We start from the raw sequence: 13829 nt of genomic DNA, 5'->3' as shown, positions 1-13829 counted from the left end.
CTCAGGAGAGTCTAATATCAAGGAAGCTGTATCTGTGCCATAGTGTCTATGCCACATCAAGATGCAGACATATGGCAATAGTCTCAAGCTTCAAGGTGCATGGATTGGCATAATTAATCAGCAACAATGTGACTGAGTTTTTAAAATGCTATAAGAGTGACCAATGGAAACCAAGTTACATTTAGGAGCAAAAAGTTCTGTTATGCTATTGCACAATAGGGTGACCATAGATGATAATGTATTATCTATTAAAAAAGCTAGAAGAAAGGATTTTGAAAGTTTTTATCATAAAGAAATGATAAATGTTTGGGGAGATAAATATGTTTAACCTGATTTAAACATGCAATGTAATTACATGTATTGATTGAAACATGGTATGAAACTCCATTAATGTGTATAATTTTTATCTTATGAATCAGTTAAAAAATAATTTTTTAAATGTTATAGGAGCATTTAAAAAACAAACACAGCATATCAAATACAAGCTCTCTCATTTCTTCATCTGTCTCTATCCTGTGGTGTTCAGCATAGGTTTGTAAACATGAGTAGCCAGTAGATATTTAATAAAATAAATCTAAAAAGCACAGAAGTTATATGAAATATCCATTCAACTATTTTCAAGTAAATTATAATGTATTAGACTACAAGATTCTACAGAACCTCTTATAAATTCCATAGTTCCTAATACTGAGGACAATATTTAACCCTTGGAAAAGTGGTCATTATCAGTGGTAAAGGTCTCAGTGTTCTCAGGTGTTGCTGGCCCATGCCTAATGCCAAGGTGGCCTATAAGTGGATCTGGAGATGAGGTCTGTCAGTGGGACTGAGATTCATCACAACTAGCCTTCGGTCTAAGGCTGTCCCGGGCCTCTCTCAAGACCTTGGTTAACCCACAAAACATTTCAGCTCCCTGTCAGATAGGAATCCAAAGTCCCTCTGTGGGCACCAGGCACTGGGAAATCCAAGTCTGGAAGTCAGAGTGGAGACCGCAGTCTTAGATTCTGGGGTCAAAATTGATTAATGTTAATGTAGTTCATTTATAGCATAATTCCAGGTTTATTGCTCTATGGTAATTCAAGCAATGTGAACATTGAAGACACAGAAGCAGCATTTTAAAAACTTTTTAAATGTCTTTTAAATTTTTTATTATCATAAAGATAGTACATTTCTGGGGGCTGTGGGTATGGCTCAGCAGTATTCACCTAACACATGTGAGGCACTGGATTCAATCCTTAGCACCACATAAAAATAAATAAAGAAAATAAAAGTATTGTGTCCAACTATAAAAACTAAAACATATTTTTTAAAAATAGTACATTTCTGAGCCATTAGTTTAAATGTAGAAAAACAACAAAAAAAACTCCCACCTTCTCCCATAGTAATCATTTTCTTAAAGTTGCTATGTATTTTCTTTTTGTGAAGATTTAAAATTTATTTGTGGGTTCATTAGATGTCTGTGAGCTATACACACATATTTATGTTGAATTTTTTTCTTTTTTAAAACTTGTTTTATACATAATTTAAAAATTTTGCATAACAATATTGTTTGCGCGACCTTGTATGTTTTCTAGATTTTGTGTGCTGATTCCAATTATATGGACTTATAATTTATCCAGTCTTCTGATGATGAATGTTTAAGGTTGCATCAATTTTTTTTGCTATCGTAGTGTTGCAGTGGACACTTCTGAACACGTTCCTTGTGCACGTGGATGAATCTTTAGTGCAGCAATTCTTAATCTTCTCAAACCCAAACATTATTTTTATATAACTATAACTTCACCTTTCCACCCAGAAGTGAAATTCAAAGATAAAATATCTGCCTGCCTACATAATTTCAAACACATCAAATACGTGAAATATAATGTAAGGGGAATTAATTTGTAATAAAATCAAGCATTTCAGTACATAAAAGCTCTAGTTTAAATGTACTAGAAGGTATAATCAAGTAAGATACTTGGAGTCATCAAGCTTATGTGACAGTTACAAATGTACTTTGTTAGAAAGGTATCACATTGATATTCAGTTGCCATAAATGGCTCTTGGTAACAGCAAATAGCTTGCTTTCAGAACAGGTTCATTCTTCCATTGATCTGCATGGTAATTCCATTCTTAAAAATTCAGACTGCAAAAAATAATTTGTTATTAAAATGGAATTAGATTTAAGCTTAGATTATTATTAGCAGGTTTATCCAACACAATTCTCAAAAGCTACAAAGGGGATAATTTCCTTTATGGGATAAATTATAAAGTACTTGCCCCTGCCCAACAAATACCAGTAGTAGGCAACCAGAAATGCCCTTGTCAGTTACTAAATCACCTAGGGAAGCATTACCACTCTTGGCTCACGGTTGTACTTCTTTACAGCACTGCCCTAGGATGTTCACCTAGAAATCAGGTTGGTGATTGCACAGTCCTGCTGTTGGACATTGCAGAATTTTTCTGCCATGTAGTTGTACCACACAGTATACATACAGTATACAAAACCTAATATTTTTTGCACATACTTGCCAATGAATGGTTTCTTCAGACTTATACCACTTGTGTTGGTGTGAAATAAAATCTTTTGATATGCATTACTTTTTTATTAATGAGATTAGGATCCTTTTATTTGTTTTTTGACTACGTAAGTCTTCTTTTTCTTTTTAGTCTTTACTTGGAACTGCTTATATTCTTGACCTGTATGCCTGTTGGGTTGCCCATTCCTTTCTCACTGATTTTTACTTGATCTTTGGGTGTGTGTACAATTCTCTCTTTTAGGACATTGGAAACATCTGTTTCGTAGTTTCAGTATCTTTTGTTATGAAGTTTTTTTTAGTGTAATGATATGTATTGAGTCTGTAATCTTAATATCTTGAGATTTATGTTTTAAAACTTTTATATTTCACATTTATTTCTTTGAACCATATAAAATTTATTTTTCTGAAGAGTATGTGATACAGAAGCAATTATATTATTAATTAGTTTTCCATTTCATTGGCTAATTATCTCAGTGCTTTGTACTTCATAGGACCTCCTTTGGGGGACTATTGCCCCTTCACCAATTCCACATTCCCACCTGTATTGGTCTGTTTCTGGTCTCTTCATGCTTTTCCACTTGTTTTGTGTAACAGACTACAGCACTTCACTGGCAATGCATCCCCACCCCCAAAGTCATGCTGCTTTTTCAAGAGAGAAGAATTGACCCTTAATATTTTTCTTTAATCTGATACACAGCAAACAGAAATAGCTCACAGCTGGTGGTGCCCTTCTCTAGTTTCACCTAGTCCTTCAGGTTTCCTTATTTTTCTGTTGCTTTGATCATTTCAATCAGGATATTTTGTGTACCTGTGCTAGAGTTGCCATTTCATCCAGAAATGACCTGTTTTCTGTTTTTAATTGGAAATATTTAGAGCTCAAAGGTAGGAGGAGTCAGGTTATGATTTCCTGGTCCCATAAAGCCATGTCTCTTCTTGTTGTTTCTTCTCTTTGCTTTTTGTCTTCAAACAAATTTCCAGCATTGTTCTCCACTAAGTATTTTATGCTCCTTTCATGATGGCCTTTGTAAATACCCCCATTTATTTAGGTGATTTGAGTTGGAATTAATTACATTTAAAAGGAGCATCACTTAAAAGCATGTGTTAATATACAAAATACAAATTTAGGTCAGTGGGACAGGATATAAAGTTTATAAATGAATGTGATTATGAATATGAATTTATGTATTATAAAAATGTTATTACATCCTTCTTCATAATTAACTAATACATACAAAAAATTAAATATGTAGTTCATATCATACATTAAACTTAATTCTAAATTTGATTATAAATCTGTGTATAATCATCACTGCCACTACCATTTATTGCATATGGTTAAAACTGTAGTTAAATTCTAATCCCCCTAATTCTAGATCAAGCTGAACAAAAATACATGTTGACTGAAGGAAGGAATTGATGGCAGTTGCAAGATCCCAGAGAAGTGGGAATAAAGGGAACGAAAATAGCTTTTCAGTCATGTTTTATACTTTACACTGCAGCTGTCAGTAAGGAACCTGGCTTCTTCCTTGGGCCTCCAATGGTGCCATTTCCCACACCTTGAATCCTTGCCACCTCCTCTACATACTTATCTCCCCACTTCTGTATGTCAGGAAGTCTGGAACCTTTCCTGTACACTTTCACTTTCTCTGCATGAGAAAAATAGATATAATTGTCACATTGCATTACAATTGCTTGTTTATCTGTCTTTGGCCCACAACCAAATTTTAAATTCTATAAGGACAGTAGTAGTGTTCTTGTTCATTCATTCATTGAACAAGCTTTACAAAGTACCTGGTTTGTGTTCTTGCGCTTAAAACTCAAATCACTGAAAGAGTAACAGAAAAGTTGACTAAATATTAATCAGTTCTTTGAAAACAGAACTTTCTAAGCATTGGATCGTAGTCACCAAGAAAACACTCAAAAGAGTGTCACATAGAAAACACTCATAAGAAAAAACAGATGCAAAAAAAGAAGGGAAACTAATATCTGGAGAAAAATATGACAGTTAAAAATATTTATTATATAAAGAAATGATATAAATGATAACCAAAATGATAAAACTACAAGAAAAGCAGAGAAGTGCTTTGAACTAGTAATTATCTGCTTGGTTGTCAAGCCAGAAATTTGGGTTTTATCCTTGTTTCTTCTTGCCAACTTCCTGCAAACTACCATAATTTTGACATCACCAGCTCAGCTCTCTGGTTTCTTAGCATTTCTTTGTGTCCATTGCCTTCAGAATGAAGTCTGAGCTTTTTCACATGATATTTAGGTCCTTTATCACCTACCTCTCTTACCTTTGGCCTTGTATCATGCTAGCCCTTTATTTGTACTCTTTAGGTATTCTGAACTATTTCAGGTTCCTAGAACACTTTGGGCTTTGTCTATGCTGTGACTGTGTCCTGGAATCCCCTTCCCCACCATTACAAGACTACATATTATCAATCCTTCATATATATATTTCTGTTCCAGTAGAAAACATTATTTTAAATATTTTAATGAATTACATACTACCTCTTCTCCCTTGGCTAGCCTCTTGTAGATCCTTTTTGTACTAGTGTGACATATCAAAAGACAACCAGAAGGGCTGGGGATGTGGCTCAAGCAGTAGCGCGCTCACCTGGCATACGTGCGGCCCGGGGTTCAATCCTCAGCACCACATACAAACAAAGATGTTGTGTCCACCGAAAACTAAAAAATAAATATTAAAAAATTCTCTCTCTCTCTCTCTCTCTCTCTCTCTCTCTCTCTCTCTCTCTCTCTCAAAAAACAAAAACAAACAAACAAAAAACAGAAGTCTCTTTTTACTGCCCTTCTCTTTTCTTAGAGAAAATACTAGGCAGTGCTCAGGTGTTCTACCCTACTTCAAAGCCCAAGGTAAATTTCTGATTCCTTTGGTGAGAGCCAAACTCCATTTGGGTCAGTCTCTTTCCATAGGAATGGAGATCTGGATTCTTTTTGGGGGCATAGTGATGCACAGTTATAACTCTCTTACCTTGTTCAGGATACTGAGGGACATGTTTCTCAAATACAGACAAAGGTGTTCATTGTACACATCTCACAAAGTTTTTGATTCTTTAGGGTGTTACTTTTTCTCCTCATTTACTCTCTCTTCTAAGAAAAGGACCCACAGGTCTTGGTAAGCTTGCTGAAGAACTATTATTAGTTCCATCTGTTCCTGTGAGATGAAAAAAAAAAATGACACAGTGATGTCATTATTGCAGAATTTTCCCTAGGGTCTCCATAACACCAAGAAGCTAAAGGGAAATGGATTTAATGGACTTGCTTAGCATAATGAACAGACTTGACCCATCTTCTGAAAGCTTAGCTAACCCATACTGATCTACTTTGGTGATACTGGCCAAGCAGATTGGAAAAGCCTTTTTTTATATTTATGTACCTACCTGCCCACCTGCCTTATGATAAGTTATAAAGTATGTAGGTTGCCTGACACTCTTTGTAGTTGCATCAATCTCTGAATTTCTAAGGAAACTACAGAACCAGGACACACAATTGGATGCAGAGAATATGGGCTGCTTTGATATACAAAAACTAAAGGGCCCAGAGTAGAAGGTGATCTTCCAAAATCAAGGGTTCTCAGAGTCTCGCCATCTTAAGAATCTAAAAAGATCCTGATACCTGTTCCAAAGTGGTGTTCAGGCTATCACAGATCTGAGGCTGTGTGAATGTCCATGATGTGTAACTTACATTTCCTGCCAAAGTTTAAAGGAATCACTCATTCCAGCCTAAACAAATTAAGGTTGATGTTCTTGGGTGTTAAAGTCAGTTTGAAATAAATTTTAGTAATCCTTCTATTGCAGTGATGTAAGAGTACTTTACAAATTCAAGTTTTTCTTAATTCTGTCTTCTATCCAGACAACCAGCAGACTGGTCCTCAGAAAGCAGATTAGTATTCAGTAATGGTTTTACCATCTTCCTGTTGTCAGTGTAACTTCATCCTAGATTGATTCAACCTGTGCAACAGGGAGTTGTTAGAAAGAGAAAAAAGTTTTCAACAGAAAACTAATCCATTTCTCAGGCCCCAGTGTTTTCAGTCTCTGGAAAATATTGCTAAAAGATGCTCTTATTGAAATTGTTTGTTTCTGGGATTCTTTTTAAAAGAGAACATTAGGGACAGCATGGAAAATAATTTGGCCTGCCAATGTTTACATACGAAAAATACTAGTTTTTGATTAAGAAGAATTTGCACAGTATGGTAAAGAACCTAGGAAGGGCTGAAAAACTCAGCATTTAGTTAGATATTGTAATCTCTTAACCTGTCTGTGAGATAGAGTTAACTTGTTAATTTATCTAATATTATTTTTTGTATAAAAAAGAATGACGATCAGAAAGGACTTGGATCATTTATCTTCAACCAGAAAAAAGTTACAGGTGTTTATAAAAAAGTAATTTTTGCTGCCCAGTGAATTGTTTGAGTTCACATTCCTCAACCTATTTTTATTTCTCTCTAGCTTTTTAAGATTATATGCTTTTTATTTTTCACAATTAAAAAAAAACTTACACCCTCTTTAATCCTTGAAATTTGAAAATAAATGTAGTAAACAAAACCAAATCAATGCCACATTAATTTTGGACTTCTTCTCCTATCTCAGAAATTCTGAAATGATTCCCCAGGGGAAACATGTCCCTCATTCCCAATCCCAGTTGAAAAGTGCTTTAACAAACCTACTTTATGTGACAAAACTATCACTCATTTTTGTCATAATTTTGACTGAAGTGAAAATAGTCCTGTAGCATATCTAGAAAGTTACTTTATTGTGATTCACTCAGATAACCTGTTTTGGGGTTTTAGAATTATATTTTAAAATAAGTAAGAACAGTGACATGTAATACAGGTAGTAAATGTCTTGCTGTCTTTGGAGCACTGCCTTTATCAAAAATTCCCAGTCTAGGGATATTATGGTATTGACTTTTTTCTTTTCTGTTTTTTTTGGGGAATTATAATCATGGTCAACAGATCTGGGTATATCTAAATAGCAAGATAGATTTGGTAATTGGAAAAGCAAAATATAAACCAGAAGTTCAAACAGACAGTATTCAAAATTTACTGATCATGTGCAGCTTGTGCCCCTTGTGATACAGAGGAAAGAGCAGCATTTATGGTTTCATTGAAACCATGTGCTGTGTGTGCAGGAAGGAAATGCATGCTGATCAGAGGTCAAAAGCAGGATGAAGGAAGTTTGAAGGGGAATATTTACTGTGAGGTTTCCTGAACCCCTAGCATCACTGGTGATGATGTTATTTCTAGTAGTCTTGGTGGAAACTTGGACTCATCCAGATTTGTTACATCATGATTCCAGGGGGAGACATGAACCAGAGCTGTAGGCAGATACAGGCTTCTGTGTGCTATGCCAAGAGGTACAGAAATAAGAAATGTAGGCTTTGACCAAAGAAGTATTATGCTGGGGGCACAGAGAGGATTTAGCACCATGGAAACTGTAGTCAGTAGGGTCCCATGCACAGGAAAGGTCTGGAAATCAGGCCCTGAGCTGAACAGCTAAAAGACCTAATAATATTCAGCCTGAGCTGAACCAAGGTAGAAGGATCTGACAGATTCCTTAAAAATTCTAAGAAAATTTAGAGCAAATGGAAGAAGCGTGTTTTCTGTGGACCTTTGGATAACTGAGCCCAAAAAAGTCGTGGAAATGGGAAGACAACAGATTTTAGCAGAACATAAGTAATATTTTCTTACACTTGAAGCTCTCCTCTAATTTAGTGGGGTGATGAATTCTGGATGCATTCAGGTGAGGTATCAAAGGGAGGTTTCCACACTATGTAGCCAGACAGTAGGAAATCTCTCAGCTGCTTTCCAGGTGTGTGTCTAAAGCCTGTGCTTCAGTTCCCCTCTATCAGGCTGACTGCTTGGTCAGGTGATTTCCTATCTTTCTACCACCACCCATTACTTGGCCAACTGAAAGCAGAAAAGTGGTGTCCTTCTTCCTTTCCTTGGTTGTTTTTGCCCAAGATGCAAAAGCAGATGCTGACTAAATACGCCTACCCTTTTCTTCTTCTTTCACCTTTCCTCAAACCCTGTAACTGCTTCTTCCCTCCTCCCCTCCCCAGTCTTTACATTAACCCAAAGACAATGTGCTTTAAAATGTTGGCCACTCATATTCTGGGTGTGAGATTCAGATTGTTCATTTCTTCTCTCCTGGGGTATTCTGTCTGCTGCCATCTGCTCAAAAGCAAATAAGTATCCTTCAGCTAGGAGTCTGGAGTGGATTGGTATGGAATTGGCTGAGGAGTAGTTTAGGTTCAGGTACTCCATAGCAACATCACATAATTAAGTCTCAAATTTCCTTTATCCATATGCAGTGGATTAGGCAAAAAAAAAAAAATTAATAGAGACATGTTACAGCTCTGCCTCATTCTTTGCAACATTTTGGAGGTGTTTGGCCCTGAGACATATATACCAGGTTGATAGCTGTTATTTTTCTAATATAAATTCAGAATTTAACTAACCTTCTTGACCCTATGGATCTTTTTCTCCCTGCAGGAATAGGAGGCTTGCAAGACTTCGTGCTAAAATCCGCAACACTGTGTAGCCTGCCATCCTGCCCACCATTTATACCACTCAACTTTGAAGCAACACCTATTGTGAGAGTTGCTGTTGAGCCAAAGCACCCAAGTAAGATAATCTTGTTTTTAAAAGCATATGATATTCATTACACTTTTTAAATGCATGTCTTTATTATTTGACTTCACATGATTTATTCAGCAACATACCATGAATTTTTGTTCAAGAATATAATAGAAGCAACCCTTCAGAGAGCATCTGTCATGTTGGTACTTTTGCTTTCTGGAGACCATATTCTTCTTGATGATAGGTTCATGTCTGTATCTTCCATAACCTTGCCATAGGGTTGTAGCTCAGCAAAGCTCATTTGACTACTTCTGAGTTAGAATCTAATCCCAAGCTCATTGGTTCACAATCTACCATCTAAACTATCTGTTTAGAAAACCCTTCTTGTCCCTTTTCTGCTGGCAACGAGATTTCCATGTCTGACCCTAAGATAATGATCCTTGGTTTGGGTGTTTCCTATTTGCTTGGCCAATCCTGTTAATGTTTGTATTTCTCTTTTGGTGACTGTCACTGGCCCCTTCTGCCTGTGACTTTGCTGTTTGCAGTAGTAGTAGTAAAGAAGCTTCATACCTTGCTTTAAGGGAACTAAAGAATAAATGTGTAAAGGAATAGTTTTCTGTTTGAGGTATGCAATGCACCTGTACTTGCCTATCCTCACTTCCCAGAGCTAGAGTCCTGTAAAGACTCATTTTCCCTTCAAGTTCTAAGACATATCTTTTGCCCTTGAAGGGTTCCTAGAACCCTAGAGCAGATGCTTGGAGGACTGCACCTCTGACCTTTGAGCTCAGTCCTAGTAAGCCTTTGCCTGGGACTTCAGAGACAGGAATTCTTTCTGGGTTGTCACTGTGGACTGATGGTGCTTTGCTGCTGTAATTTATCCTCTCCATGTAAAGTCCACTTCTTCTTTATAGTTTTGTCAGATCCTGACCCTTCATGGATTTGTTCTCTGGTTACCGTACACTGAATCTAATCCTAAGAAGCACATATAGTACAAGAAAGTTCAGTTTCTTTAAACAGGACTAATGAATATTTGACTAATGAATAATTTCAGCTATACTGTTTTAATAGAAAGTTATAATTTTTAAAAGGGTATTTGATAGTTTTATGCTACTCTGTGCTCTATTATCCAAGCTAGGGAAAAAGCCTAACCCCACAGGGGCAGCAGAAACAGCTTCTGTGCAGCTTTGCTGTGTGAGATGAGGGTCCTAGTAACAGGCTTATTTCCTGTCCCAGCGCAGACTCTCAGTAAGGTTAGTTTTACTTACTTTGTCCGGAAATTAGGTAGTCTAATAAGAGAATTACCTAGGATTATCCATCTGAAGGCCAAAGTGCATATTCTCATATGTATTTCATTTATTTTTCTGAACTTTGTAAAAAATAAACTAACAAAGGGCCACACAATTGTCTTCATAATTTTAAAAGAAGTGTTGGTCCTCTCTCCTATCAAATATTGCTTTTGCTGGATTTACGAGCATATCTTGATTGTGTAACTGAAGTACCCAATTTACATATTTCATTGTTTGAATTTTGTACTCACCAACCTGTCTTGGTGTTTCTATAATGTCAACATCTTAGTCTACATTAAGAATATCAGAAAACTTTTCTTAGTGCTATCCTCAATCCTCAGAGGATTTTTTATTTTCTGTTTTCTCTTTGCCTAGAATCGTATATTCATCTTTACTTCAGGGCAATTGCTCCTTTTTCCATGGTTTCTATGTCTAATGATTATTGAAATGTTACATCCTGTAGCAAGACTCCCTAATAATACTGCCCCTGAGGAGCCCTTGATGAAGCCATTGTTATTCAACTTGAATAGAACATGTATCCCCAGAGCCTTTCTTCTTTTTCATCATGAGAAACTAGGCGGACTAATCCAGGTCTTAGCTTTTTACTCTTCTTTCAGGGAGAAGCAAATTATAAGCATTTGTTTTTCTACTTTTCTTTTTCCCGAATTCTGGGCCATGATGGCCAGTCTGTGCTTCATGCCCAGGGTCTACTCAAAACTCAACACAGAGAGCCACCAGGGTTCCAAAGACATTATGATTTTTATCATCACCATTGATCCTTGATTTATGCCACACTCTATACTGAGGTTTTTGTATCTCATTTAATCCTCTCAACAGCCCAATGCATTTAAGATGCTGTTTTTATCTTCATCCTCACATGAGCGAAACTGAGGCATAAAGAAGTTAATTAACTTGTCTAAGATCATACAGATATTAAATGGTGAAGTTCAGATTCAAACTCTACCTCAGAGACAATTCTGAATCTTTACCTTTAAGAGGAATTCAAGAAATCTTGTTTATCTAAGATCAGTGTCACTGGCTTCCAGAAATCTTTCACTCTTTATCCATAGCAGTTTTAAAAAGAGAAAGAGAACTTTATATACCTGTGTTTTATATAGGTACATAAGTTTTTGTGCTAGTGTTTCATATAAATTATAAGACACAAGAAATAGAAATTATTTAAAAGTTGAAGTTAAAATGAAATAATCCTAATTTTATTTGTTTTTGTTGGATACATACTATATAAATATACATACCCACATGCATTGGGCGTATATATCACTTATTTGTGATTGTGATGTGTAATCACATTAGTCATCTAATACTGGATAACACATTATTCCAAAATTTAGTGACCTGAAAGAACACCAGTCATTCATTTTTCTTAGTTCTTTAGTCAGGAATTTGGAAACAGTTCAGTTTTGAGTCGCTCAAACGGTTGTAGTCACCTTGGGCTACAGCCATCTGAAGGTGTAACTATATTTCCAAGTAACTGTTGGCTCGGACCTCCTCTCCCCAGGGGCCCCCTTCACAGGGCTGCTTTAGTGCCATAGTATAGCTTGGTGACTGGCTTTAGCCAGTAGTGCAGAATTCACCTTTGAATCCCATCATTACTTGCACAGAATTCTGTTGGTCATGCAAACCAGTCCTGAATCACTGTTGGAGAGAACTATATAGGATCCTGAATATCAGGAAGAGGCCAGGGAAATTAGAGCCATCTTGAAGGCTGGTTACTATATGCTTTATTTTTTGTAAAAATCTTGCCTTAACATTCTGTAATATGGCTATTCAGAGATCTGTTTCTAAGTTCCCTTTGTTAAAACACTTGGTTTTAATGGTTATCATCATTGGAAAAGATACCTCACAAAGTTATAGTGTCCTAATGGAAGAAATAGACCCTCAGCTGTTTTTACTAAATTGTGGTATTGTTTCAGAATGCCATTTACCATTTATACAAAGCTTCTGTTGAAATTTTCTACTTTTCCTAATGTCAGTAAGTAGGAGGCTTTGATTTTTATGTCTTTAATGAGCTATTCGTTTGAAAAATTTTTTAAACAAGGTAGAAAAATCACCTTCCAAATATTTATTTTTAGTTATAACAATATCTTTATTTTTTAATTTTTATGTGGTGCTGAGAATTGAACCCAGTGCCTCATGCATGGTAGGCAAGGACTCTACCTCTGAGCCACAACCCCAACCCCATACCTTCCAATTTTAAGAGGTTTATACATGAAATGTTTGTTATTTTGTGTTACAGAATGACGATCAATGGAAACATTTTCCAATGTCTAATTTGAAAATGTGTCTCCTTGCTTCAAATATCATTAAAAATATATTTTTTCACTCACTGTTAAACTATTATCTTTACCTTAAAGAGACAGGGGTTTGTGCATGTGCACTCACACATGTGCATTTGTATGTATGTATTGTGATTGACTGATAGCTGAAAGAAAGCTTAGCCTTAATTATTATTGTTGTTCTATTGTACTTGGGTTATTAATATTGCCAGTAGTCTCTTTCTAGGAATCTTTTTAAGCCACGTTTCAACTTCTTTGAAGGTTAAGCTAATATTTGTATGTCTACTTAATTAAGCAAAAAAGGGCTAGCTGTGGCAGAGCACTTGCCTAGCATGCATAAGACTCTGGGTTCAATCTCCAGCACCACCACCCCCAAAAAAAAATTAAGCAAAGGAAAACTGCATTGTGCTTAAGAGGAACACACAACGATGACTTTTTTGATCCTATATGCAGGATCCTTCAGGATGCATGCATCCCAGACATGGCTCATGTAATCTGACCTTTGGAATTCTGACAGCCATCTATAGAGCCCAGACTCTGTAGCTGGCTAACTGGCTTTAGAACCAAGTTCTACCATTTGGTTGTTCTTGACTTTGAGCACAAATTTCTTAAATTCACACTTGTTTCCTCACCTACAAAATGAAACCATTTAATCTTACTTGCCTCAGAGTTAATCATATTGGTAAAGTGTTTGCCAAGACATTATTAGTGCTATACAGTGTTAGTTATTATTAGAAGAACTTTATTTCAAAAATAAAAATGTGTAGAAGTTCTGATATTCTCTTCCTGCCCCCAAATTAATAAAACTTTTGTGAGGCATATTGAAAACCACAGTCTTACAGAAAGTTCTTAAGGTTTTACATGTTTCACACATTGAAAACCATGCATTGAAGAATTGTTAAGTATTTTGGTCAAATGTAGAATTGAAACAGTGCTATATAAAAGTGCCCTAAAAGTCAAAGCAGCAGCAAGAGACTTCCTCTGGCCTACCTTGAGTGAAGAGTAACAGCTACATATATGAAAAGAGTGAGAAAGAAACTGAATTCAAGATGTATACAACAGTCCCCATCTGAAATCTCAGCTCCCTGAACTGTAGGGAAGCAGCAGTAGTACACCAAACACACAAGCA

At 36.1% G+C, this 13829-nt stretch overlaps 1 protein-coding gene across 8 annotated transcripts in view; it reads left to right on the top strand.

Annotated features, from left to right (window-relative positions):
- Positions 1–13829, top strand: part of Efl1 (elongation factor like GTPase 1) — a 134928-nt gene that overhangs the window by 91476 nt on the left and 29623 nt on the right. For all 8 annotated transcript variants that reach the window (XM_078051098.1, XM_005320201.5, XM_021722949.3 and 5 more), the window contains one exon: positions 9031–9162. In XM_078051098.1, coding sequence (XP_077907224.1) covers positions 9031–9162 — 132 coding nt within the window. The remainder of the gene's footprint in view (positions 1–9030; positions 9163–13829) is intronic.

The sequence above is a fragment of the Ictidomys tridecemlineatus genome, chromosome 5, assembly GCF_052094955.1.
Source record: "Ictidomys tridecemlineatus isolate mIctTri1 chromosome 5, mIctTri1.hap1, whole genome shotgun sequence".
Lineage (NCBI taxonomy): Eukaryota > Metazoa > Chordata > Mammalia > Rodentia > Sciuridae > Ictidomys > Ictidomys tridecemlineatus.
This window is presented reverse-complemented; position numbering and strand designations above follow the sequence as displayed.